This window comes from Coccinella septempunctata, chromosome 9 (genome assembly GCF_907165205.1).
Source record: "Coccinella septempunctata chromosome 9, icCocSept1.1, whole genome shotgun sequence".
Lineage (NCBI taxonomy): Eukaryota > Metazoa > Arthropoda > Insecta > Coleoptera > Coccinellidae > Coccinella > Coccinella septempunctata.
This window is the reverse complement of record NC_058197.1, coordinates 6157841-6181562: the sequence shown is the minus strand read 5'-3', so window position 1 is coordinate 6181562 and position 23722 is coordinate 6157841. Positions and strand designations below refer to the sequence as shown.

The following is a 23722-nucleotide window of genomic DNA, read 5'->3' as shown; positions in this document are numbered from 1 at the left end:
TGACCATTGACGTATCCGATTATTACGGCGAAGCACTGTCGACCATTAGAGGGGATGAGAAAAGGGCAGTCTGTTATTTATACACTACTACTGTAGGTGTTTCTATTATAATAATAATTGTTGGAACGCAACCGGGACGGCCGCGACGCGACGGGATACGGAACGACGAACGAGTGGAACCAGGGGGGTGAACTTCCTCATTACGCGCTTTCTTTTTGGTGCATTCCGAGTCATTCGCTTGACAAGAGAAGACGTGCTACAGTGCTCCTAGTGCTATAAAAGAGAAAGCGGACGAGAAAGTCGAAGCGTCACAGTGCCGTAAAAGTGAAAGCGGAGGTGAAAGTGTACACTGGCGAAGCTGCGGAATTTATGATTCCGTCTACGAAACTTCCGAAGTTTTTTTGTAAGTTCTATAAGTGTATGTGTTATAGAGCGGAAATTCGTTCAAATTCAGTGTATTCAGTGTCGAGTCCAGATCCCAAGATCGCTGGTTCCACGGATATCACTGGTGAGTCGATTTATTTTTCTGATAGTATAGAAAATATTTAATTTAGCCACATAACTTAATAGTAACATAGTAGTAAGGATTTCCAATATTCATTATTATTCCGAAATACCTCATATAATTCAATACGGACAAAAAGCCATGTCGGAGGTCTCAGACAATGAGAGCTCTTACATGGAAGCTACGGACACCGAAGAATTCAGCGATGGAGATGCAGAGGAGCTTGTAAGGCTCAAAGAAGAGAATGGGCAGTTGAAGGCTCAAATAAATAAACTGACTGAAACCGTATCTCAGTTGGTCGGGGAGATACGCCTCTTGAGAGAGGAAGTTAACAAGAATAAAGCGCCTCAATCCCCTAGTTTTGCTGAAATTGCAAAACAGATTACGGCACAGAATTCCCCCACATTTGCAGAAATTGCAAAGCCGGTAGCGGTCCCCAAAAATTCCTCCAAACAGGAAGTAGCTTCAGAACCGGAAAAGAAGAGAAATTTTGCAACTCAAGTTGCTAAAACCCAGAACGCGCCGCCCACAAAACGCGCGCGTAAAGAAAGTTCATCTTCAGACGAAGAGACCGCAAAAAAAGCAACGGAGTTACCTAAAAAAGATAAAATTCCACCCATCACGACGATGGGTACAGCCGATTGGGTAGAGATCTCAAAAGCTCTCTACTTGAAGAAATTCAGCTACAACAGAGCAACCGTCGTAAAAGACGGGATCAGGATCGTAGCCTCGACTGTGGACGACTACAGGAACATTACAAAATATTTTGACCAGATTGGTAAGGAGTACTTCACGTACCAGATGGAGGAAGAGAAAAAGATATATGCAGTTATAAGACATCTCCCAATAGATGCTGACCTAGATATAATAAAAAATGATCTAAAGGTCCAAGGAATCCATGACGCCGAGGTGTCCAGAATGACATCCAATAAAACCAAAAAGTTTATACCCTTATACCTGGTAAAAATTCAGGGAAAGGAAATTTTCGAAATAAGACGCCTCTACAATCTCTGCATTGTAGTGGAATCAAAAAGAAGGGCAGAAAATCCAAGCCAATGCTTCAGATGTCAGAGGTACGGACATGCCCAAAACAAGTGCTCTTTTCCATACAGATGCATCAAATGTTTGGGCAATCATTGCACAAAAGATTGCGAACTTACCAGAAAAGGTGAGGGGAGAAATGCCACATGCGTTCTGTGCGGCGAAGAAGGCCATCCAGCAAGCTACAAAGGATGTAGCGAATTCAAATTAGTTACAAGGAAGAGGAAAACGGGCCAGAAATCTGCTCAGCAGAGCACGATTCCTCAAAAAGTCCAAGAGAAAAAGAAGCCCACCCCTCCAAAGTAGACGACAAGAAAAAAGAAGTATCCAAACCAGTACAGAAGAAGGACCAACCGAAAATGCCCCAAGCTAAACCTACGATCAACAAAACAAAAGAAAACAGAAAAGTCTTTGAATCCGCCGACGATTTAGACACTTTTACTGAAAAAATTTTCAACAAAATCATGTTGAAAATTGAAAGAGAGATGGAGAAAAAACTCCAAGGAATGTTCAGTAAACTGAAATAATGGAACATACAACTAGGAAAAATTCCCTTAAAATAGTCTCCTGGAACATAAACGGGGCCAGAACTCGAAAACCCGAGATAGAAGAAATAATATCAGAGAGAAAACCTGATATTATAGCCTTACAGGAAACAAGAATACAACCAAATACGCGATTGAACATCATGAATTATGAGATATATAGATGTGACAGAATCGCAAACACTGGGGGAGGTGTTGCCTTACTGGTTAGACGAGAACTGAAACACTATTTTAAAGGAAGATCTGACGAGTCACAAATAGAAACAGTGACGATTGTTGCTGAAATAAATCGACAAAGAGTCGAAGTCACATCGGCATATAAAAGACCCCCAAATAACTTATTGGAAGAAGAAATCAACAACTTACTAGATGGAACAAACCCGAAAATCTGCATCGGAGATTTTAATTGCAAATCTCCAGAATGGAACAGCAGGATGGAAAACAGAAATGGCAGAAAACTGAAAGATCTCGCTGAAAAACATGAAGCTATCGTTATTGGACCTGAAGAACCAACGTACCTAGCCTTCGGAAATGGATTACCAGATATAATTGACATCGCAATTATGAAAAATATCACTAGAGAATTCTCGATAGAGACCTTGTGGGACGGAACCTCTAACCACAACCCCATCGAATTAACAATAGGAGAAGGGCCAAGAAGAGAACTAATGCAAACAAGAGAATACATCGATTGGACGAAATATAGCCATCTGATACAATCGGAGGTAACAGAAATACCAACAATCAACACACCGGAAGACCTAGAAAGAGCAGTTGATAAACTAGAAAAGAATATACTAGATGTCTACAAAAAGAGCACAAAGAAAATAACGAGACCAGCACCGATACATCCACACGGTGATACACCCAGAGAAATCAAAGATCTCATCAGGGAAAATCGGAGACTAAGAAAAACATACAGGCTCAACAAAACAGATATAAATAAGAGAAATCTAAACCGACACAGCCAAGTTCTAAAAAGTGCCCTGAAGGACATGAGAACAAATAGATGGAACAAAAGAGTTCAAGAACTAAATACTATCGATCATTCTGCATGGAAAATGCAAAAATGTCTGAGAAGAGAAAAGACTAAAATACCACCTCCCCACGGAGAAAGAGGAATGGCATATACGAATATCGATAAAGCAGAAGCACTGGCGGACTCGATAGAAAGAGAATCGAGAATAAATTACAGACCTGATGACGATAATGACGAGCTGGAAGATCTTGTAGAGATGAACGAAGAAGAAATGGACGAACCACCAGTAGACGACAAAATAGAAAAACCAACTTCTCCATTTGAAATAAAAGAGATAATCAGAAGCTTGAAAAATAGAAAAGCTCCCGGAAGTGATAAAATAACGAATGCTATGTTAAAGAAATTACCTAGAAAAGGTATAGCAGCTCTCACAAATATTGCAAACGGTATAATGAGGACTGAACACTATCCGGAAAAGTGGAAAACTGCAGAAGTCATAGTGTTCAACAAACCAGGCAAAGATAAAAAATTCCCCCAAAACTACAGGCCGCTAAGTTTATTGTCCGTCCTAGGAAAAGTAGTAGAAAGGGTAATCGCTAGGAGGCTCAAACTGAAAATCTGAATCTCATTCCAGCAGAGCAATTCGAATTCAGAAGAGACCACTGAACTGAACAGCAATTACTGAGACTCACAGAATACATAACAGAAGGATTCCAAAATAAACAAGCAACCGGTCTTGTACTACTAGATGTCGCCAGAGCATTCGACAGAGTATGGCATGAAGGATTGATTTACAAAATGAGATATGCTGGATATTCAATGAAACTGTGCAAGTTGATTAGGAATTATTTGAGGAACAGAAGATTCTACGTGAAAGTGGAAGGAGAAAACTCCACAACCAGATATATGGAAGCAGGGGTGCCTCAAGGGTCAGTACTTGGGCCGTTACTGTATAAAATATATATCCACGATATACCAAAATCTCCAAGGACTATGCTGACACTATATGCCGACGACACAGGAATCGCAATGCGACATCGCAAGCCAGAAATCATAGAAGGAATATTACAAGAAGCTATAGATGAAATAAATGACTGGTGTATTAAATGGAAAATAAAGCTCAACGGACAAAAGAGCCAAGCGATATTACTGCAGAAGAGGAGACTAAGAACTACAACAAATCTAGAGGTAGATGGAGAAGAAATCGAATGGAAAAAAGAAGCGAAATATCTAGGTATCACCCTAGACAAAGGTCTAACATGGAGAAGCCATATCAAACAAGCCGTTGACAAAACCAAGGCAGCGATGAATATGCTCTACCCGCTGATAGGTAGAAAGAGCCACATGTCAAATGAGACAAAATTGAAAATAATCAAAGCCGTTGCTAGACCGCAACTGACTTATGGATCAGGTGCTTGGGGATTCGCGGCAAAGAGCCATATACAAAGAATTCAGGCAACAGAAAACAAGCTACTACGATGTGCCATAGATGCGCCTTGGTTTGTCAGGAACAAACAGATATATCGAGATTTGAAGTGGGAAACCATCACCGAATTCATGAAGAGGAAAGCTGAAAAGTTATTCGAAACAGCGAAGGAACATCCAAACGAAGAACTCAGGAGACTGGTGGACTACGATCCGGAGGAAGACAGAAGAAGAATGAGAATTTACAAAAGGAGACCGCGAGATCAATTGAGGAGAGATTAAAATGAGTTCGAAAACTTATTAAAACTATACCAAGAAGAGATATCCGAAATGGACGAACATGAAAACCCTAGCACGACAATGTGCAAGAAGAAATTAACCGATTAAGGGATAAATGGTTTATAGGCAAATGCCCGGAACCAATTAAAAGCAGGTTAGGTTTAGTGGGTCGCGAACTCAGGAGAGTGAGTAACCCCACAGTGTTCCCTAGAAATGGGTTCCTCTGGGCGAGAGATAGAGCTCCGTGTTTTCACGGTCGCAGATTCCCCCTGCTATAAAAAAAAAAAAAACTTTTTGGTGCTTCATGCACCGGTGCTGCTCCGGGTTTCACGCCCCTGAAGTGTTCCCAAATAAAACGGTTTTTAGTGCACCAACCCTGCGCAGATGTTCGATCAGCTGTTCAGTTGTCAAGAGACACGTGGTTTGCAGCAAAGATATATAAGTCTATAATCTTGGGTGTGCAGCTCTTTTGAGTTTAGTTGTGTTTAGGTAGTAGTCGACAATTATTTACGTCTCGCTGTTTTTCCATCTCAAATTCTTCAATATGTCTGATTCTGAAACTGAGATGCTGAAGGTAATTTATTAGTATAGGATTTATTCTAATGTCCTTAGATTTAATTAAAAGGGGGGGGGGGGGAATTGGTCAGAGGACTTATAGAGAAAAAACTCTGTACTTTCAACTAAGTCGACGTTTCATCAGTCTCTGCTGATTTCTTCAGGACTGCAAACAAACTTTATTTAGTCTACATTCAGAAATGTCACAACTAAAAATTCTTACCTGGGTCGAAATCACCAAGGTGGCAAATTCCACATTCTCTTTTATGATGAATATACCTAGCAGCCATTACTTTGATAATCAGCTCAAATTATCACTCAACTTGTATATGAACTATATTCACTTTGGCAGAGCATAGAATTGAATAGTTCAGTAGTAATTTCATTTTTAAATTGAGCTATCGCATAATACAATCATTCCGGGAACGTTTTTTTGATGTTGATAATAAAATGGGGGGATAATCTAAGTAATGTTTTCCTCTCTGTCCAAGAGCAGTAGTGCGCAGTTAATAATCTAACACTGAAAAACTCCAATGAAATCCCAAGCAAAAACATTGAGGAGCAGGAAATCGCTATGAATTGAGCTTTATGATTGTTTCTTGGTATTGAATTCTGCAAATATGCTAATATCGCCGAATTATATACAAACAAATAATCTGTAGGTATGAGGAACCCTTTTGATTTTAATATAACCAGATCCTGTTCTTGAATATCTGAAATAATACAGTATAATTTGAGTTTTGGGTGATGTTCCCGGAAATGACGACGTGTTCACGGAATGATGTATGTGTTCCGTAAATGACGAAGATAAAATGTAAAATTATCGAATCATAAGCAGATATTTAGATGTCATATTTATACATTTGGTTCATTCTTAATTATTAATCATTCTAAAGTCATCAACCTTTACGTTTTTAGCTTTATTTACACACTTCCATTGAAAGTATGCCACAGAATCTGTATCATCACCTGGCTCAAACTTTGGATTTTCAGAGTTATCACATAAACCATTCATATACAACAACTCCGTACTTGATATTTTGTAAGTTTTTCAATTTGTTCAGTTTGAGTTCGAAACTTTCATGCTTGACACATAAACAAGTTTCTCTATCCCTTAATCTTGGGGCAACTACCCAAAATGTTTTTGCCCTTAATAATATTGAATAGGACAAATTTATTGCAGCTCCGTTGAGTAATTTCGACATCAGTTCTTTAACGGAGAATAAAAGGTGTAGTTTTTCTTTCTTGATGCCTCTCTTCTTCACGAAATCTCTTTTGGCTGGGCACATCCTACTAACGTCATCCCTTTCGAAGAAATCTTTAACTTTTTGTTGAACTTCCGGCTTCAAAACCATTTTACGCATTTTTGTATCACACACAGAATCGATGAACTGTTTCTTTGTTTTGGCAAAAAAGTCTTAGTCATTTTTGGAAAACTTCCTTCTCTTTAGAATTTTTTCTTCGAAGTACTGGCTTTGTCTTTCAATTGCGTAGTCATTACTTCGTTGAATAAAAGAGTCTTGCGTATTTCAGGAGGTTCGTCGATATTTCCTTGCAATGCATCTACTTTGCTTTTTGGTGTTGTTGTACCTGAGTTTTCTCTTGTCCTCTTTTTTTCATTTCTTCTCAGTGTCCTCTAAAAATTTTCATATTTACGTTTAATTTTAGCTATCATTTTATCCTGCCGCATTATTTTGCGGTATGCTTTGGATCTATCTTTCCGCACAATTTTTCTTCCCAATGACGTTTTCCTCACTGATAGTGTTGAGCTGCATCATCATTGGAATGTGAAGAATTATTTTTCATTATATTTGATTATGCTTTCTTCTTTTTTTGTATTTTTGTGATGCTTCTTTCAAAATTTTTCTCTGCTTTCGCTTTACTCTCTCAGTCATCTCAGCATCTAGTATGCTTTATCCTTAGCCCTCTTAATATCTCTATCATTCTCAGTCATCTTATCTAAAAATTTCTTTTTTCTGGCATTAGCCTTTTCTAGATTTCGTAAGTAAGCTGAACTATTTTTCTTGAGTTGTTTTCGTACGTTTTTTTTATTTTCTTCAGACTTATGAGACTCCATATAGCTGAAAAATGAAACATTTATTAAAAACCTAGTTTACACCATACAAAATGAATTAAATGATCAATGGTTATAACATATACCATTTTGGCAATCAAATAGTCATCTCGGGAACATCATAGTCATTTCGAGAACGCTCCATCAAGTCCGGGAACGTTCCCGAAATGACCGTTCCCGTAATGATTTTTTCAAATACGAACCCCATTTTCTTACGTCAGTCATTTGCGATATCGCGTTTGGCTTGATTTATGTAAAATATTTGAAGTAAGTATTCGTTACAAACACAATAAAACATATTTTGTTTAATACACATAATAAATGAACGCGTTCCCGGTATGATGACCTATTGATGTACGGTCTATAAAAAATGGATCGAAAGGTACTTACCATTTATTTTCAATTATTTAGATGAAAACCTCACTAGACAATCACTCCCTTTAGACCTCCTACGACACTGGACCACATCTAATGTAAATACTGCGTTAACAAACATAGATTTTTCGGGCGATCAAAACTGTTCACTGAAATGAGGCTCTTAATGTCGGACATGATATTTTATATCGATTTTCTTTAATTCAATTTTTTTCTTCAACAAAACCCTTAATTACTTGATTCAAGATACAATTTTAGGCCAATGAGAAAGAATACTTGTCTAATTTATTCCATTTTATGAATATTCTCGATGTTAGTTTCCAAAGATTGCTATTCCGGACACGTTCCCGAAATGATTTTTTGTACGTATTTCTTCAAATAATGATGAATATGTTTCATTTTTGAAGTAAAATATATTATGTATAGTTAAAATGAACACAGGTGTGAATTTACAAATTATAATTTTTTTGGAAAAAGGCAGAATTCAGTGATTTATTTTCTGTCAAAGGTAATTTTCCACCTTGGTGATTTTGACCCACCTAGTTATGTTACAGTAAGAAGATGTTATAAATTGTAAAAATCGTAAAAATCATGAAATCACAAGGAATCAACAAAACTCAAACAGCTTCAATAAATAACAGGTTACAGTTCACCATGGAAAGTGAGGTTGATCATATGTTGTCGCATCTGGATGTTCGGGTGATCAGAGGTGAGGATGGCTCTTTGACGACAAGATGGTATGCGAGGCCTACTAATTCCGGCCGCTCATCATGTAGCAGATCACAAAAAGTTGCTACTGTTAAATCTTTATTGTTTAGAGTTTTTAACTTGTGTAGTCCTATGTTTGTTGAACAGTCACTTCTGGAAGTTAAGACCTTGTTGAGAAAAAACAATTACCCTGCTAACTTTGTAAATAGAATAGTGAATGAGGTGAATCTAAAAAGATCAACCTCGTTGTTGGCCACAGAGGTTCACGAATGTATTTTAAATTACCTTTTTTGCCACAAAAATCTATTAAGATTACTAAGTTGATCAAGAACTATTGGAATTATTATGTATTTCGTGTTAGTATTCGATGTTCGGAATATATATATATTGATGTATGTCAAGAACAATTGATGCAGTTGTCAATAATAAAGAAACGTTAAACGTGCTAAGTTTTCGCCGAGTGATGAATACCAATCTTTATCACTATTGTTCAACGAATTTGTACAATTGGTTATGGGCCCAGTGTTCGTATAAATAGACACTGAAGACATCGTTGAAAAATGAGTGACAAAATAGACGTTGGTAGCATTACGAAATTCACCGGACAAAACTATCACCAATGGATGTTCCAGCTGAAATGTGCCCTGAAGGCAAAAGGCCTTTATGGTCTTGTAGATGGAACAATGGAAAAACCAGCTGCGACCCAGGCTGCAGGATTAGATAGTTGGTACAGAAGGGATGCACAAGCTATGTTTCTTATTACATCAGCCATGGACTTCGAGCAGATTACTCTTATAGAAAATTGCGAAACCTCGAAGGCAATGAAAGAGAAACTTGACTCAATATATTGTCAAAAGTCAGAAGTTAATAAACTCATGGCACATGAAAAGTTTCACCAATATAGGATGGATCCCAACGACTCTGTGGCAAAGCATGTAGCCAAAATCGAAAATTTTGCACAGCAAATCAAAGATTGTGGTGATTCTGTCAGTGAAACTGCCATAGTAACAAAAATCTTAAACACACTGCCACAGAAATATAGAAATGTAAGGCAAGCCTGGCTGTCAATGGATGAAAGAAAGCAAACAGTGAAGAACCTGACTGCCAGACTCCAAGATGAAGAGCAAAGTTTGACAATGTAAGAAGAAGAACAGGAAGCTCTCGCCACAATGACTCTGAACACAAAGAAGAAAGGTACGCCAAATGCAGCTAAGAAGAAAAGATTCCCATTCAAATGCTTTTCTTGTCATAAACGTGGTCATATGTCAAAGGACTGTTACGCTTCAAAGCAATCAAATCAAACAAAATATAGTGAATCGAATAGAAGAAATGAAACAGCACTAAATATTGAAATAGAGGAGCTCAATATTATACAGTGTAATGATATCTGGATCCTAGATAGTGGTGCTTCAGCATATATGTCCTATAGAAGAGATTACTTCTCTGAGTTCGAAGAATTTGAAAGCCCTTCTCATGTATACCTAGAAAATAGTAAAAGCCTAGAAGTGAAAGGAAAAGGCACAGTAAAAATTCAGAAGTTAATAGATGGACATTGGTTTGATTCTTACATACAAGATGTACTCTTCATCCCAGACCTGAGAAAAAATCTTATATCTGAAGGAGTTCTGACGAGTAGGAACATGAAGATAATCAAGGAGGGTACTTATGCCAAAATATATCTAGAAGGAGACCTTGTAGCTAGTGCTTTGCAGCAGAAAACAAATAATCTATACAAGATGCTTATTCGTACAGTTTGCAACAACACTGAAGCAACTGTAACAGAACAAGTCAGAGAATCAATGGAAATTTGGCACAAAAGGCTTGGTCACATAAACAAGCAGCACTTGAAAGATATGGTCCAAAGAAATCTTGTAAAAGGAGTAACAATGAATGATATTGACAATTTTCAATGTGAAGCCTGTATACTAGGCAAGCAGCATAGAAAAAGTTTATCCAAGTCAACAAGAGTCAACAAAAGTGCTCCCGGAAAACTTGTCTATAGTGATATATGTGGACCTATTGCAACATCATCGGTATCAGGTGCTCGTTATATGTTATTGTTCGAAGATGGCTGTACAGGATACCGAGTAGCTTACTTCATAAAGCACAAAAGTGATACTTTTGAATGTTTTGTTAGATACGATAACGTTGTCAAAACATGTCAACATTGTCAACATGAAGAGCATTCATTGAGTGCAGTGAATGAACTCTTCATGTTGACAATGGTTCTGAATACACAAACAAAGAACTGGAAATGTACATGATGAAAGAGGGTATTGAATTAGAAACTACCGCACCATTTACACCAGAACAAAATGGAAGATGTGAAAGAGAGAATAGAACCATTATGGAAAGTGTGCGAACCATGCTTATCAGTGCAAACGCACCACACTATCTGTGGGCAGAAGCAGCAAATACTGCTATATACATTTTGAATCGAACACCATCCAAGCAGTGCGAAACCACACCTTATGAACAATGGACAGGCGAAAAACCATATTTAGGTCATGTCAAAACCTTAGGATGTTTTGCATATGTACATACTCCTAATCAGAAGAGAACAAAGCTTCAACCTAAAAGTCAAAGAATGGTTTTTGTAGGATATGATAAGAATTCCACAAATTACCGTTTATACAATCCCAAGAATCGCAAAATTACAATATCTTGTAATGTGATGTTTCAGGAAGAGAAAAATGGATTTATGAATAAACAAGAAGAGATACTAGTATTAATTGAGTTCACAGATGATAACTTTGAAAATTCAATATCAGACATTCAGCCAGAGGATAATTTTCAACCATACGAAGAAATCGAACCTAATGAAGATAATGGAAGACCAAGAAGAAACGTCAAGTTTCCGGAAAAATTAAGAGATTTTGAAGTTGAGCTGAACCTGGTGGAACTAGAAGTTCCAAATACCTATGAAGAAGCAATACATTGCGAAAACGCTGATAAGTGGATAGAAGCAATACAAGAAGAAATACGTGCTCTGGAACAAAATAAAGTATGGATCATACAAAAACTTCGTGAAGGACGAAAAGCGATTGGATCAAAATGGGTATTCAAACTAAAATATAACAATCGAGGTGAAATAGAAATATATAAAGCTAGACGTGAAGGACGTGATTATCATGAAATATTTTCTCCTACAACACGGTTTGATTCAATCAGAGTAATTCTGTCGGTTGCTGCCCACGAAGGATACAAAATCAAGCAGTTTGATGTTTAAACAGCTTTTTGTATGGAGAACTCTTAGAAGCAGTTTATATGGAAATTCCTGAAGGTTTTCCCAAGCATGGCAATGAAGTATGTAAACTGGTAAAATCATTATATGGATTAAAACAAGCACCCAGATGCTGGAACCAGAAATTTGACAGTGTACTAAGAAAATTCGCAATGCCAAGCAGATAAATGTATCTATCGAGGATATGTACAGGAACACAAAGTTCTGCTCATTATTTATGTCGACGATGATCTGTTGATATCGCCATCTGACAAAGCACTGGATATTTTTTCTTAGAGAATTAGGTAAATGCTTTGAAATTAAGGTAGGCGATATCAATAATTATGTTGGACTTGAAATTATAGAGAACAAGAAGAGAAACTCTACATATATTTCTGCATCAAACGAGATATATAAAGAAAATTGTGAATAAGTTTGGAATGAATCAGTGTAACCCCTCAGAAACACCAGCTGACCCAAATACTGATCTTATGAGAATTGAAACAGACATTAACTTCGAAGGTCCCTATAGAGAATGTGTGGGATCAATAATGTTTGCTGCAATCGTTTCAAGGCCAGATATTGCATATTCAGTGGGAGTCGCAAGCCGATTCCTGAATAATCCTACAGTAGCTCAGTGGAATGCTGTCAAGAGGATTATCAGATATCTGAAAAATACTGCCAATTATGGAATAGAATATTTGAGACAACCAGAGTACAACCTGAATGGTTTCTGTGACGCTGACTACGCATCAGACAAAGAAACAAGAAGGTCCACTACCGGATACGTGTTCAAGGCTTCAGGAGGTCCAATTACGTGGTCCAGCAAAAGGCAAGCAGGTGTTACCTTATCAACAACAGAACCAGAATATGTAGCTGCATGCCAAGCAACCAAAGAAGCTGTATGGTTACGTCAGTTGCTCAATGATATTGGTGTATCATTGAAGGGTGCAACTCCTCTACATATAGACAACCAAGGTGCTATCAAGCTCATTCACAACCCTGAATTTCACAGCCGTACGAAACATGTGGATGTTCAATTCCATTTTGTTCGGGAAAAATACTATTGTGGTGAAATATCTCCTAAATACGTCCCAACAAAAGAACAAGAGGCTGATTTTTTTACAAGAGCTCTACCAAAAGAAGCTTTTCTAAGACTCAGATATTTGTTGGGCTTGAAAACTTATAGTGATTGAGACTCACAATTGTAGAGTTCCAGAATTACATCTCGGAGGAAAAAGAGCGAGCAGACTTTGCTCTGATTCGTAGATAGATGTAGATCTGCGCTCTGATTGGACGGTATACGAGTGTGTTTTTAGTGTTCTTGCTGATATTTACAACACTCAATAAGTGGGAGTATTGGAATTATTATGTATTTCGTGTTAGTATTCGATGTTCGGAATATATATATTGATGTATGTCAAGAACAATTATTGATGCAGTTGTCAATAATAAAGAAACGTTAAACGTGCTATGTTTTCGCCGAGTGATAAATACCAATCTATTCGTTGACTATTGTTCAACGAATTTGTACAATTAGAACCTAATACCGGAGGTGTGTATGACTTAGTGGTGAATCAACAAGTGCCTTCTTTTCACGCTTGAAGGACGAGACACCCATTTTACAGCGTTCAAGTGTAATTTATAGGATCCCTTGTATGTCATGTCCGAAGTGCTATGTTGGTCAGACAGGGCAGTACCTATTAACTAGAAAAAAGCAACATATATATGATTGCAATCCCAAATTTAAATATAAGAAAGAGAGGACTGCGTTGGCTGATCATCATTTCACTGAGGACCATAGTTTCGATTTTGAGGGTGTTACTGTTCTGGATTATGCGCGTGACTGGTTGAGGCGGAACGTGGAGGAGATGATACATATTAAAATTAATGACACAGTTAACCATAGGTCCGACACGAATAATTTAAGTTCCATTTATACGAACCTACTACAAATTTACAAAAATAAAAATAAAAATAATGGTTAATATTAGTAGTTCAGGCTACCTTCCTTTGTGAGGGTAGTATATATGGTCCTCTATATCTGTGACTTCATCGTTCCCAGGCGTCGCTGCGATCGTGTTCAGCTGGGCGCATTTATGTTCTGATCTGTGATCGTGTTTCTGTGAACCTTAACCTTAATTTATTGAAGGTGTTTGAGTTTTGTTGATTACTTGTGATTTCATGATTTTTACGATTTTTACAATTTATATAATAACATCTTCTTACTGTAACATAACTAGGTAAGAATTTTTAGTTGTGACATTTCTGAATGTTGACTAAATAAAGTTTTTTTGCAGTCCTGAAGAAATCAGCAGAGACTGATGAAACGTCGACTTAGTAATTTATTAGTGTTGACTGCAAAAATTTAGTATATTCGATTCAAATGCTTTTATTTCAGGTCCTAATGGACTGTCCAGATTTACAGTTCTCCGATCCAGAGAGCACCAGTTCTCTGGAGTCATGTTCAGATGAAGAAGAAAGAGTGCCTAGGAGGAAAATACAAAGAATAATGAATTACGTAGAAGAAACGGTTGAAAAGTATGATGATAGGCAATTTAAAGGTCATTTCCGACTGTCTAGAAAAACTACCACGGATTTAATTGGTAAGCTTGTTTTTCTGAATTTTCTTAGCTCGTATTTCAACAATGTAATTTCAGATTTGTTTAACCAATCCGATTTCAATCCGAAATATTCATCTGGTCGACCAAATGTTTCTGCCAAGAAAACGGTACTGTTTTCCCTTTGGTATTTGGGAAACAGAAATTCGTTCAGGGAAGTATCGGATAGATTTGGGGTGGCCATTGGAACTGCACATGGCTGTCTGACTCGGTTCCTGAACTTTCTCATGCGCATCAGAGATGAGCACATTGTTTGGCCGAATGAACAACAACGACTTGAAATTTCAAGAATGTTCACCAGAAATAATGGATTTCCTGGTGCTATTGGATTCATTGATGGAAGCCACATTGAAATCCCAAAACCCGATAAAAATCAGGACTCCTATATCAACAGAAAAGGTTACCATAGTCTTTTATTGCAAGGAGTGGTTGATCACAATAAAAAATTTATAGACGTTTTCTGTGGAGAACCAGGATCGTTGCATGATGCTCGATTGTTAAGAAGGTCGGCACTCTATGCAACGATCAGTGACAATCCAGATTTCATTGGAGAATATTACTTATTAGGGGATTCTGCATACTCTAATTTGGATTGGATAGTGACACCATACCCGGATACAGAATTTCTCAGTGAAAACCAAAAGATTTTCAATCAACGACTTTCATCAAAGAGGGTTGTTGTTAAAAATGCTTTTGGATTGCTGAAAGGACGTTTTCGAAGACTTAAAGGACTTGAAAATTTAAAGTTAGATCTCTGTTATCAGTTAATATAAGGATGCTGTATTCTTCACAATATATGTTTGGATGAGAAACTGAATTCTTTAGACGATATCGATGAACATGATGGAAATCAGCCGCCAAGTACCATATTCAGCGGTACTCTTGGGGTTCAACAAAGATGTACTCGTCAAGAAGAAATTTTCCGAAGAATGTTCGCTTCTTGAGGAGTTATAAAATAATACAAAAATAACATATTGTAATAAAGTAAATAGAAAAATAAATTTTTATTCAATAAACTTTGTATGTATTTACAAAAGAAAACAATAATATAATATAAAAAATATCACACATTTCAGACTTAGGTATTGTAAGAAACAAAATGAACAGAAAACTTATGAAATGAAAAAAAAACCGACTTGGGATAAAACAAAATAAACAAAAAACTTCTGGTATAAAAAAAAATCAGACTTATGATATTCAACTCCTATTTATCATCAGAAACAAAAAACTTATGGACTAAAAAAAAATCAGACTTGGGATAAAACATAAAACAAAATAAACAAAAACTTCTGGAATAAACAAAAAAAAATCTTTAAAATATCACATGATCAGTCTTATGTTAAATTGTATGCAACATAAAGGGAAGAGAGATAGTGAAAAACAACATCACTGGCTGTTGGCCTTATTAATTTTTTGGCGCACTTATTCCTCCAAAATATCGCACTTTCTTCTCTCAATGGCATTTCTTTCTCTCTCAATCTCACACTTCTCATCGTGCCACCTTTACCTTCTTGCATATTCCTGGGCCTTCATTTCTAAATAATCTTGCCTCAGTTGTTTTTCACTTGCTCTTTTCCGTTTATGTTGCATACGTGTATCGGTTTCAGCATCATCAGCACTTGGCATTTCTTCAACATTGGTATCAACATTGGTTGATCCAGTCCCTAACATTATATTATTATTAGTTTCAAGAAATCTCTCGTTATTTTCAGGCACAGAACTTGCTGAAGAAATGTCAAGGCTATTTATTGAGTGCTGGCAGTTATTTTTGGGTTGTGTTCCTACAATTTCATCGATTGCCTCAAAAAATAAAAACCTTGATGGGCCTTGGCCGGTTCTATTCTTGTTATCCTTGGCCTTGTTATAGCTTCTGATCAAGCTTTTCCATTTATTTTGAACATGTTTCCAATCTACCACAAATCCGGAACTGATCATGTCATTGGAAACATGTTCAAAAATATGTTTTCTTCTTCGGGGATCATTAAAATCTTTTTACAGGGAAGACATCGAATTTATTAGGCATATGGTTTTTTGGTAGCTCCAGACATTACTTGAAGTTAGATCTTCCTCTGGAGCTACCGCCACATCCTTCAAATAAGAACATGATGGTACGTTCGTCTCCACAGGCACTGATGTTGCATTACTCACTGCTTTTTGAGCTTCAGAAAGCAAATATTTACAATATTCGGGATCTGAAGATATACGCCTCGAGAAAAATATCAAAAAATTCAAGAACAATTTTACCTCTCGTACTTCTTCCATATTCTTCTTTTGTAACGGTTATTTGGTATTTACCATCCAAAATTAAGGTAATCGTTTTCTCCATTTTGAATGTTTTATTCGGTGAAGTTTAAAAATAACAATTTGAAACGGTTGCCGGCAAAAATCTAAACATAACCAAATATAACCTAAATGTCACTTCAGGGGCTTCAAGTCCTTGACGTGCACCAGCATTTGGGTTGGTGCAAGAGGGGGCAGGGGAAGGGAACGCGAGCTGCTCCGGTGCTTCACGCCCCAATCAAAAAGAACGCGTCGGTGCTCGAGCGAGATGCACCGGAGCTGCCCAGGAGCTGCTCAAACGGTCAAAAAGAAAGCGTAAAGTAATGACGTGAACCGAGTGAACTGCTGCCATCTCTGAAAGGTCAGCGAATAAATATGAAGAAATGTTAGTTTCCTACGCTGATAATTCTGCGCATAAACTAGAGTGACTTTGTAGCACAGACTAAGTTAATCTTTAATTCTGCGCTTATGTTTATGTGTAAAATTGATATGTCAAATGATCTACATTCGATTACAAATTTGTTTGTTCATTTTATTACAAGTTTTCGTTGTGAAGAAATATTGTTGTGTACCTAAATTCAAGAGCAACGAGGAAAAGTGGAAGAAGAGAGAAAAAACTCTGAACATCTGTGTCTAATTACTATATGCAATTTTAAAACAAGGTTGGATATATATGGTCCATTAAAAAAATACATTACTGTGTACAAATCTAAATCGATGTACCGGTGCAGTGGGCTCGACTCTGCTCCCCTAGGCCACATCTTCAACACATATTAGGTCGAAGCTCCAAGTAAACGTTGGGCCCCTCTGGCTGGTAGGTCTTTCTTGGTTAAGAAGTCACATGAGCTTGACGTATGTCATGCCCATCTCCTTGTCAAGTCGGTCTAGGAATTCTGAATCGCTCATGTTTCCTAACTAGAATCTGAAAAGAGGTAAAATCATTAGTACCTGGTATTTCTTAATTATGTATTTGAATACTACGGTGAACACGCGGATTGACTGGAGCAGAAATATTTTTCAATAAGATAATTCTTACGGATTCAGTCTACTGGTACCCAAAGACGGCGGACAGTGCCGGAGGGAAACCGGAGTTTCAGTCGGATCCGACGTCTGCCCTCCACGGTGGTTGGTAGCAGTGCGATGACTTCAGCCCGAAAGCTGGGTGACCACAGCCGGGGATTGGGTTGAGCCCTGATCTTGGAGGCCAGCCATGACGGTAGTACCAGTGTCTTCCCTGCTGGAGTTGGCGGTTCCGGTGAGGCAGGTGACGGTTGGGGTGGTGGCGTTAACGGAGATGCTGGTGGGAGCGGTGTTGGCCTTAGTGTGGATAACGATATCAGTGGGTTTGGCTGAGCTACGGTTTCAATCAACAGTACGGTATTTGTTCCGGGCCACTCCCACTGTGCAGCAGGTCTCCGGTGGGACGGGTTATCCTGGAGTAAGCCCTCAAGGTACCACCGGACGGGAAATCTCAATCGTTCCATCTCCGCCCGGTATCTTTCGCCCAGGGATGAGGCCCAATGATATTGCTCGTCCTCTCCCTGACGGCACGGTCGGCCGGTCGCCACCTCTTTGGCCACCAACCCCAACGCTCACAGGTCGACGGACGTGTCATACGGTTTCGTTGTTCCGGTGCCCAGTATACAATGGTTCCTGCTGGCTCGGTGAGCAGGGGTTGGCCGGTGGTCAGCTTCTCGGCCAACCCAAAATCTGCCAGCAGGAATCGGCACCGGCGACGTAAAATGTTTGCCGGCTTGATGTCTCCGTTGTCTATCCGTTGGCGGTGACACTCCGTCAAGCCTGCTGCCTGTTGTCTCATCACCCGGAAGAACCGGGATGGCTGCCTTCTCGGTCCCTCTCGACGCAGGAATGAGTTGAGATCCTCATCGCAGAGAGGCATCACCATGAAGAGGTACTCCGTCTGAATGATGGCCTCGTACAAAGATAGTATGTTCGGGTGTTCCAGGAGTCTGAGCATATCCACTTCATGGATGGCGTGGTGAGTCAACAGTGTCCTGGCCGTGCCGTTGGCCTCTGTAGACACGGCCAAAGCTGCCTTCTCCTAGGATCTCCCCCAGACCAACTAAGCTATGACATGGTCAACATCAGTTTCGGGTGTTTTGGGTTCTTTGTTCTTCCCTATCTCGCCTATTTCAGTTTCCTGTTCAGGCTCCCAAAATCTGCATTCACGTCCATTTTTATATAAGCTTCCTCTCCCTGGAGTAAGAGAGGAGCTACATGGTCGCTGGATGTCCATCGAGCCGTAGCCTTATCTTTCTTTTTTCCGACCATATTCCATTTCAAGTTTTGGGGGAGGGGAAGCACACATCCCCAGGTCCAAAGACAGCCAAAGTCGTCAACGTGCAATCCATCAATTTTTTTTTCAGTTTTCTTTCTTTTGCGGGTTTTCTGTCGGGGTTTTCCTTCCCTTAGCCTTGGGGGTCCGATCCCCTGCGCGCAAGGCAGCACGGATTTGGTCCGCCCCGGGTATTTAATTTCCCCGGTACCACCCATATCTGGGAAGCATCCCCCTATCCGCCACCTGGGGAGGCGCCCGATGGGAGTTTACTCTCCTCACGGGAACCTAACCTAACCGGACTGTTAGGAATTCGAAGAATAAATCCTTTCTGATCACGTAGGATGTAGTACCAAAGAAGAGATATGATTTTCTCATGAAGTGTTAGAAAGCTTTTCCAAATTTGAGATATTGATGGATAAGTTTCATTTCACTGATTTTTGTTTGTTTGTCAATCATATATTCCATTGTTATACATACAGTCCCTGGCCATATTATTAGACGCATTGATTCGATGCAAAATCTCAACATTGAATTATTAAATTGAATGTATATGATACATTTACTTCATCTGTAAATGGTTTTCACATTATAATATATCATATTCAATAAAAAATATTGATTTATTGATGATTAAACTTGAAATTCTAATATTTTGCTGAGCCACCCTGTGTAGCTATGAGAGCCTCATACTATCAATGCAGAATTATTCGGTTTGCTGCATTCGCGGATAATGATTTCATATGTGGATTATCGAAATAACGTCCGAACCTGCAGAATGCAAGACGTCCACTGGAAGACATAGTACTGATTCATACTTAAGTACTAATACTACAACATCAAAAATAAATGCCAAATAGAACAATTTAATGAAATTCGTAGATGAAACTGACATTCTGTGGAAATGAAATTCAAATATTCTGCTTTTTCCCCGGGCAATACCAGTAAATATAAAAAAAATCCTCAGTGCATCTAATAAACTGGCCAGGGACTGTACTATTGTTACATAGTTGTCTCCAAATAAAATAAAATAAAATAACCTTATCAAAGCGTAAAGAGCGCTCTTTCTAATAGAAAGATAACTTCCTCAATTCTACCATTCGTTTTTGTTATAAATTTACAACCCAATATACTTTCTATCTGCAGTAAGAAATTTGTTGTTCTAATAAAAGTAATTCAAAACAAGCACCAATTAACGACCAAGTTATTGGTGGTGGGATTATCATTCTCCAGTGTGGCGATGCATTCCTCACCCATAATTTTTTGCTTCACATGGTGCACAAAGAAAACCTGCAATATAATAAATTATGTGAGCTGTTATCTCAGACGAATGCAAACACTCAGGTACAGAAAAGTAATTATCATCAAACAGAGGATCAGGTTCATACTCATTTGAGACAGACCTTATTCTGTCTGTTGTCAAATTTAGGTTTATCATTGGATATGAACTTGGAGCTGAGGATGAGCTAGCATGCAAAATACCGACACTTTCTAGGGGGATACGCTGGCCAGATCTCAAGCCTGACAGCTCTGTGGCCACAATAATTTTTTTTAGAGCGCTTACGAACTGGGCTGCTGTAGGATTATTATTCTATCCCCCCTTCGACCTAATATTAGAAAATAATAATTCCAAGTGATCCTGGCTGACCTTATATAAAGTAGGGAATATTAATTCTTTTTTCTTCAATAAATGATCCTCATACAGTCCAATCGAACTGTTTATGCATACAAGGAACCCAATAAATCCAAACTTTCGGTTGGCTTTGCACAGTGGACTTCCATCAACATTTTTCAGTTTTAAAATGTATGAGGTCATTTCAATGAAGAACTGCTTATTTCTTTCAAAATTATTTGCATGCAGAGCTTTTTTTGTGCCAAAGGCCTTCATCAATTTAGAATTCAAAATATCAAATAAGTTATTGAAATTTTCAATGAATTGGCATGTTGCCTCACTACCCGTAAAGGAGATAATTTTTGAATGACGACAAAATTGAATTGCTTTCGCTACTGATTCACTCATAGTTTGGGCAGCTAATTTTACCTTCATTTTTTAATCTTAGGTTAGTTTATTAGCTAACCTCAAACCCTCAGCATCCTGTAACTCATATGAATTATTCACAAATTTCCACGAAATCACACCATCGTCACTTATAAGATCCATTTCTCCAAATGTGTTGCGAACTAATTAGAGCATATGACATGGATCAAGGAATACATACACCTCTGGATATACAAAATGACTCTTCAGATTATCAGGATGAAAGGAGCACCCTAGATTTGTTGCCATACTCAAGCAAACAATGACTCCAGTCTCGTGTAAAAATTTAAGGCATTGTCTGATTAATCCAGCCAATTGTTCACTAGCAATACCAGCTACAAAAAAATAAGCGAATGAGTATTTCCAGCAGCCATCAATACAATGAATTAAAAACACTAACACCTCTTTTGCGTGGGGGATGCTATCATCATTTAAGTCAACACCAAAATTTACATAACCAACATGCTATCAACCATCTGTTGAGCTCTCGAGCGATGTGAGCACATTGTCTAAACAGGAACCCGAAGAAGGACGTGTGGGTTTGAAATTTGTTATTTTTATCTGGAAATTTTCCAATAATGCTAAGAATTTCCTACTATGAGGGGACTTTGACAAAATATCGACGTTAAAATCTCCAACCAATAAGTAGGTTGCCTTCTCCTCATAGCAGCGCTTTAAAACAGTTTTTACTTTCACAAGAAATACATCAACATCTGCTAGTGGTTGCGTATTGTGCCTGTAAATACAAATAATGAGAAGCTTATGGTTGCCGATGCTTAGCTGTGCAGCAGTACAATAAATGACATTACAGATGCCTAATGATTTAAAATCTGATCTACTATTACAAATATGCTTGTCCTTACTGTACATATATGGCAACTCCACCATGTTTGCCTCTTTGCCAAAATAACTTGATATTAAAGTATAACCATTCAAATGATATGCAGCTAGTTCCTCTTTACATTTCCAGTGTTGCGTTATAGCAACGACATCGGCACTCTCCTGATCAGCCATCAACTACAGTCCATTCAGAGCATTCCCCAGAGACTTCACATTTTGCAAAATAAGAGACAAATTTCAGGTATTCTGTTCTCTCGTTGGTTCCTGAAAAAATTTGGGGAGAAATTGAAGGGTCTCAGTACTATACCTTCTGGCCAAAATGATGCATTGAAGACCTTAGAGTATGCCTCCTCACTCAAGCCTTTGCTGAATGCATGAGTAACCACCCAAAGTCCTTAGTTTTTTTTGATACTTACTGAATCTCTTGGTCGCCAAGATAGTCTTAAATATCCTTTTCTGCTATGTCGTTGCCGACTATTCTACCATCATAGAGCCATTTCTTCTAAGAGGCACCCACAATTTTCATTCCCTCTTTTGTTTTCATTCCATTACAAACAATTTGGTTTTTCGGTTTAATTTTTGATGTACGCCTATGGTTTTTTTCTTCCTTCCAACCATTCCCCTCAGAAGTCGATGTCTGTTCTTCAGGGATCCATCACGTTTATTGTTCTCTGATTCTCACACATGACTTAGACGTTTTATTCAAATCCTCTTCTTTGAAGTGAATAGAAAAATCCTTGCATGGGATGGTGGTTGCCAGTTCCTTCTTCTGATTGCCTGACTCTACAGGGCTCTCCTTTTAGGGGTTTAGTTTTTCTATAGAATAGAAAAAAGTAGAGGAAACTGTCAGTTCATTTTGGAAATTTGAGATACAGGCATCCTGTATTTCAAGTTCCCAGCAGCAGAAAAGATATATCACCACGTGTATAGCAGACAATAACTAGCATTTTCAGCGGAGTGTACATCACGTGGATAGCTTGGAGAATCAGAAAAAAATTACAATATGTCACCTGCATGAAGCTAATATAGTTGAAGCAAACTAATATTATCAACATCTTTAGACTCAGAAAGACATTATTCAACTAAAAACAAGACAATGTCCAGAGCAGTTCAAATGAGAAGTCACTTGATGTCAGACCTAGACGTTGAGGAGTTCAATAAATTCAATATTAACACAACGGTTACAGAGTGATAGAGCAATCAATTGAAAATTGATTGCGAGAGCCTCTTTATTCCATCAGAAAACGCGAAGGTTAGAATACTGAATTTTAAGGAGAAGACGCGAGAGTACAGTTAAATAGGCCAGAGGTGAAACTGCAATGTCTAAGTCTGATCATCAACGAGAAATCTATACATTAAATTTGAGTTGATCAATGAGTGAAATGTAAGTATGAGCAGAACAAGAGTCGCACAAGTGAAATGAGGAGCACAGAATTAATGAATTTGAGAAGCACTAGAATATTAAAAATAATATGAAAAGGGCCATAAATTCTAATCAAATGAGAAGCTCAATAATAATTAATTAAATGAAAAGAACAATCATAATTAATCTGAGACGAACATAGCATAATTCATATACATTGAGTTGGTCTTGAAGAGTGCAAAAAATTTATCATTGAATTCAACATTTACACAGACGAACTGCTCACAAATGAGCACGATTAGAACGTTCATCGGAAAAACAGAAGAAACAATTGATAAATTGAGAGAAGGACAAGAGCGTACTGAGTTATAAAAAAATTCACTAATCATAAATTTTTGAGATGTGCTGAAGGCTGAGAAAACCAACATGTATGTTGAGTTCGATGAATGAATATGGAAAAGAACCAATGAGAGTACATATTATAAAGAGTAGACCATACCAAATGAGTAGACACGAGTATTTGAGCAGACTTTCCAGAGGGGAGCCTAGGTCGAGGTGTATCGAGCATTATCAAT

General features: G+C 38.1%; 2 protein-coding genes across 3 annotated transcripts; one reads left to right on the top strand and one right to left on the bottom strand.

Moving 5' to 3' along the window:
• The first annotated feature begins 14164 nt into the window (after window positions 1-14164).
• LOC123320636 (protein ANTAGONIST OF LIKE HETEROCHROMATIN PROTEIN 1-like) lies at window positions 14165-15147 on the top strand. Of its 2 annotated transcripts, XM_044908008.1 has the most exons (3): window positions 14165-14315; window positions 14370-14729; window positions 14784-15147. In XM_044908008.1, the coding sequence occupies exons 1-3, from the start codon at window positions 14222-14224 to the stop codon at window positions 15101-15103; spliced, it is 774 nt and encodes a 257-aa protein (XP_044763943.1). In that variant the 5' UTR covers window positions 14165-14221; the 3' UTR covers window positions 15104-15147. The 2 variants fall into 2 exon arrangements, with proteins under 2 accessions (XP_044763943.1, XP_044763942.1); XM_044908007.1 differs by having other exon boundaries at window positions 14370-15147.
• Window positions 15148-17475: 2328 nt separating this feature from the next.
• On the bottom strand, window positions 17476-18803 carry LOC123320191 (cell division protein kinase 2 homolog). The gene is made up of 2 exons (XM_044907396.1): window positions 17647-18803; window positions 17476-17503 (listed from the first exon to the last, which is right to left on the bottom strand). Exon 1 carries the CDS (start codon window positions 18586-18588, stop codon window positions 18082-18084), a length of 507 nt encoding a protein of 168 aa, XP_044763331.1. The 5' UTR covers window positions 18589-18803; the 3' UTR covers window positions 17476-17503; window positions 17647-18081.
• Between the last annotated feature and the right edge of the window lie 4919 nt (window positions 18804-23722).